At 32.4% G+C, this 5,131-nt stretch overlaps 1 protein-coding gene and 1 long non-coding RNA gene across 2 annotated transcripts in view; both read right to left on the minus strand.

The window, feature by feature from the left end:
- The window catches only part of LOC136796719 (uncharacterized), a 465,623-nt gene that overhangs the window by 302,442 nt on the left and 158,050 nt on the right, over positions 1-5,131 (minus strand). The gene's annotated exons all lie outside the window — the stretch shown is intronic.
- The window catches only part of LOC106686769 (uncharacterized), a gene marked incomplete in the record, with an annotated part of 29,339 nt that overhangs the window by 21,454 nt on the left and 2,754 nt on the right, over positions 1-5,131 (minus strand). The window contains 3 exon segments of the mRNA XM_024358909.2: positions 148-357; positions 427-633; positions 2,836-3,002. Coding sequence (XP_024214677.2) covers positions 148-357; positions 427-633; positions 2,836-3,002 — 584 coding nt within the window.

The following is a 5,131-nucleotide window of genomic DNA, read 5'->3' on the forward strand; positions in this document are numbered from 1 at the left end:
ATACTAAACTTAAAAAAAAAACATAACCTTCTCTAGAACGGATTTTTTTTAGTCATTCACAAAAGTAAGGCAGTTGATTACCATAAAAATATGGATTCATGATTCAATTATAAGTATTAGAAAAGCCTCACCAAGTGGCCAACTCACCATGAAGAAGTCATCAACTCTTAGCTTCTCATTCTGAACTTGATCCCTAACTTTGTTGAAAGCGACCGAAGTCTCCGCCGCGCTAACCGTTCCACCAGGCCAATTGTCTGAGCAGAGTTGGATGATACCATACTCTTCACCATCGGGCACTGGCTTCATATCCAAGTCCGGGATGCGCGGCACCTCACCGAAGTAATCGTCTCGCAGAGCCTGAAGAACGAGTACATTACCACCACTGAATGCGAGAGGAAATCATCAGAAAGCTTCTCAAGAACTTACGCCATAAGGATCGACGTACTGATTCTCTGCCAAGTACTGCGATACTTCATCAAGCTCTTTCAGGAAAGCTTCGTACTTTACGGTGTCAGAATCGTGGCGGTACTTCCGTAATAATAATGAAATTTCTTCAGCATTAAGAGGTACTCCCATAAAACTCATCACACGTACAAATGTATTTTTGCTAACTAGACCAGAATCTTTTTTAACCTATATAAAAAAAAAATATATTATCAAAAATCTGAATTTAATTAATATATTATGTGTCTGCATCTATAGCATTGTAATTGTACATATTTTATCATAACTCATATACCAAATGTACATTCAGAAAATAAACATCAAACTTTCTAAATATAAAATGCACCTCGTCGAAGGGCACTCATTCGATTCGTTACGATTAGCTTTAACATACAATAATCTCGTAATCCGAACTCGTTATATCCAATCAATACAATACCTCGACCCGGGCCCAAATGGCCCCAACAGATGCCATAGGGCAGGAGGAAAGTGGTTTTATTGTGAAAGGATAAACTGGGGTCGGAGTGGCTAGTTATCATAGCCGATGAAATTTTGTATTCCATTAGCAACATGAACCTGGGCAGCAGTATTCGCTTATTACCACTCCTGAATATTCAGCTCCGATCCCATTTGGCTACATAACATGGGTAACTTCATTTCATTACATCTGTATAGATTTTTACTTTGCAAATATTCAATCCCAGAATAGTGGTTTCAAGACAACCACTAATTATATTTATTTATAGAAATATTCATTAAAAAATGGAAATATATGTATATTTATGTTTAAGTAGTGGTAGGCGTAATGAATGTGTTTTTTATGTTGGATATATCGTTAACAATTTAAATGAATTTATAAATAACTGAAGTATATAACAATATTAAATATATAATCTGAGGATTGGCACTATTTTATTTAGAATACAGAGAAATTGGCTATCATTGCAATATTATTTTTTAGAGTTAAATATTTGAGGCTGTAAATATAAATATAGAGTGGGTATGCTGGCATAAAAATTGAAGCCAGAAAGGAGGATCTTATTATGAACCAGAGGCGTGGCTGAGGAGTTGGGGAATAGTACGAGCCACTCACTGGCTGCTTTTTGTTTCAGTTTAGTTACTATGGAATTTCCAACTAGTCTCAAAGTAAACCTATGCTCTGTGGGCTTAGTCCTTTTCGGCTTCACTTCTTCGAAGGAGGGGGGGGGAGCCACTCTCCTGATTGTATAAGTTATAGATTATAACCTAAACAAAGATAATTACCCAAATTTAAAACACTTAAGGGTCCCCAAAATGGTCAGCTGATATGACAGGAAAACCAAAGTGCTATTACTTATAGATTACGAAGAAAATTTTAAAATACATAAATTTAAAATATACAAGTAACATAGTCAGACTTGTGATTTAAGCCCGTCACGTCAGTCATTCCGAGTGAATATCTAGGAGTTCCTATTTGCGAAAATAAAATGCTTTTCTCAAGTGTGGAATTTATTTTTGTGCAGTTTAAAAATCTGCTAAATTAATAAGAAAATGTTTTTTTTCAGATTGGGCAATAAAGTCATATCCCATCACTCTAGGATCCTCAATACTTCTCATTGCGATCTACCATTATTTTTTAAAAGTGGCGCCTGATTTAGTTACAGTTGTTACGCTCTAATAAACAATTAATTCTTAATTTTTTTATTAACTCGGGAGTATCCAACTTTTTTGAATCCTAAGAGGTTTCCCATGTGCATTTAGCTCATAGTACACCATTTTTACTATTTTTTATACATATAATTGGATGTTATGATGACAAAAAATTTTACGATTACTTTCAATACAAATTGAAATTGAACTTGTAAATTGTAGCCCTACTCGTCAGGGGCTGAATAATCCAACTTTCGTAAAAGATCTTCTTGCTTCGGCTCATGATTTAAAATTAGAAACGCTAGAGATGTCCAGGTGAGCAAAATGCTCAAATGAGAGAAAAAAGACGCCACGTTAGGAGTGTATTGGTGAGAAAAATGCACATTGTTACCGTTGTGAGGAAGCCAGAGCAAAAATAAATTGGGTATAGGTGGGGAGGTAAAAGGAGGAATAATATAAAAAAGCAATAACAACATCAATGGTTTAAGGAAATGTAGACAAAAGTATAAACAAAATAGATGAAATACTAGGAAAATACAGACGTTTGTATCCCATCACGAACACAATGCTCAAGGCTAAACCTCTTCTGGGCTAATCTAAAAAACGGAGTGAATATTTTGTTATGCAAATACTTATAATCTAATATGTAGGTTCTACTATGATTACCTATTAAATAATCCGTTCTTTTAGCTCGAATCGGAGTATAATACCTAAATCGCAATAAATAAACCACATCATTACTGTATAAAATTGTCTACTTACAAGTTCAAAGTCTTGAAAAAAAGGCTTCAGGATGAGTTTTCTAGGAGTGACTGAGACAGAGATTTTGGCCAAAATTTCCGTGGCAGTCTCGTCCTCCCGAGGTCCAAGTTTGTTGGACTGGAGCATCTCTCTCGTCCTATCATCGTCACTCTGCCCCGGTGGACTTACTGATCAATAGTTTTAGTTAATTTAAATTACACATTAATTATACGAAAAGGATTTATTTAAACCCGTAAAATGTAACCCCACTGTATCTTATTTTAAAGCAGGATGTTTTTCTTTTCCTTTTTAGGTACTTTTTTTTTAATGACAGTATTTTTCACCATTCACCATTAACATTTAAAACTAGATTATATAATTTTAATATATTTTTTTTTTTTTAAGTTTGGTTAGTTGATAATAAGAATGCATCTTTTATTTATATTTTTTCCCGTAAGATTAGGTATTTAAAAAAAATTATGATGTGTTTATAGGTTGGCAATTGTTATTAGCCAACATAGTACTCATAAAATCAATGAACTATTTTTAAAATTCTAATTTTATTTAAATGATTTATTAAAAATTATTTATAGTAACAAGGTTTATTTTTTTTATTTTAAGATTATAGCAAATTTTTACTTCTATCGTAATTTTATAATAGTCAAAATATTTTAATTTTGGCAACCCCTCCCCTTCGGGATATTTTAGTTACCATGACGAGCTGTATGGAGCACCATTTATTTTTTTTATTAATCTTTTTGCTTTTTCTTGTGTCTGAATGGTTAGTCCTTATATTATAGGATGTGTTTTTTTTTGTTCAGTTGTACAGCAATGTCTTAATGGTGCCTAGATAGGCGAAAATTTGGCAATAAAGAATACCGAATACTAAAAAATTATTTTCAGGTATATAAAATATAATCTCTTGAATATTGTTAATTTTGCCGTTTTTACAGAACAAAAAGTTATAGAAAATAAATATAGAAATTCCAAAAATTTTCAAAATATTTTGAAGTATACATAAAAAGAGTGCAAATAGTTTTTGAATTTTAACAAGGAAGAGTTATTTCACTACATCTCATTACATAATGAAAGCTCATCCAGTAAAGAACCTACTATATTAAGTTTTATTGTGACATTTTCCTCTAAAAATAATTATTCAAGCTATTCGCTCAGGTTAAACGGTTAACTGCATAGCAGAACTCGCTACTTCGATCGCATACTAAACATTGAGCAGGTAATCCAATCTCAGGGGACTAACTAGACAGGTCGCCAAGTCCAAGTTCTGTCCGGCCCCGACGTCAGGTCTATAATATATCCTTAGGGGCGCATTTGGTACTGTCACGGTCGTACATAACGTCAAATACATAACTGATTCGATGTGCTACCTTTACATGGATCAATACTATGTAACAACTAGTTAAAATAAAAATGTGACATATTAAAATTATAACTAAAAAAACGTAAACTGACCTTTAAATTTAAAAAAAAAAAATGTATCATGCCATAAGTTTAACAAGATAAGTATCTTTTAAAAATTTCGAATTTTCAACTGTCAAATATCATTTCGTAAAATTTATTTCAGTATTTGATTCAACTATTAATTAAACAGGCCAGTCAAATTATTATAAAAATTAAGGTATTTTTATTATTTTTGTATGCTGTCTGGACTGGTCCAATCTTTACTGATGCAATACACTGATATCAATCTCATACTCCAAAACAGGAGGAAAAGACTTAAAAGAATATGGATGAGAGACCTACAAACATGGTAATCGAAAATTTATTTCGAGGCATCGTATTCTGTTCCCGGAATGAGTGAACTGTAATGATTAATTTGAGGTCACGTTTCTTTTTCAAATGTGAAAGTAATGTATAGGATATTTTTTAATCGTTTGAATATTGTTGGTACCATTTATATAACATTTATGAACTACGTAGGAAGATTAGTTTGCGTAAGCTGTCACTATATCGGATATGTATTTGTGGAATGTTGTGTGCGAAAGCGGTACAAGCATTGATCACCGAAGCGAAACGACTAAGATTGGTCTTGTTAAAGATAGCTCTGAGTCCTGTTGAAAGGTGAAAATTTCCTCAATGAAATAATTGAAGAATAAATTGATAAGTAAATGGTTGAACATTTTTCGGTTTAAAAAAAAAAGTCCATGGAGCCAAACCTTATCAAATGCTTAACCAGCATTCAGAGACACTTCAGTTCCATATAATCTCCATATATAGTTAGTTACTAATTATATATATATATATCTTTGCATATAAAATGTTAGTTACTATGATTTTTCTTATTTATTACAATTGTTGA

Source organism: Halyomorpha halys, unplaced genomic scaffold (assembly GCF_000696795.3).
Source record: "Halyomorpha halys isolate HHAL.00 unplaced genomic scaffold, Hhal_1.1 Scaffold872.1, whole genome shotgun sequence".
Taxonomy (NCBI): domain Eukaryota; kingdom Metazoa; phylum Arthropoda; class Insecta; order Hemiptera; family Pentatomidae; genus Halyomorpha; species Halyomorpha halys.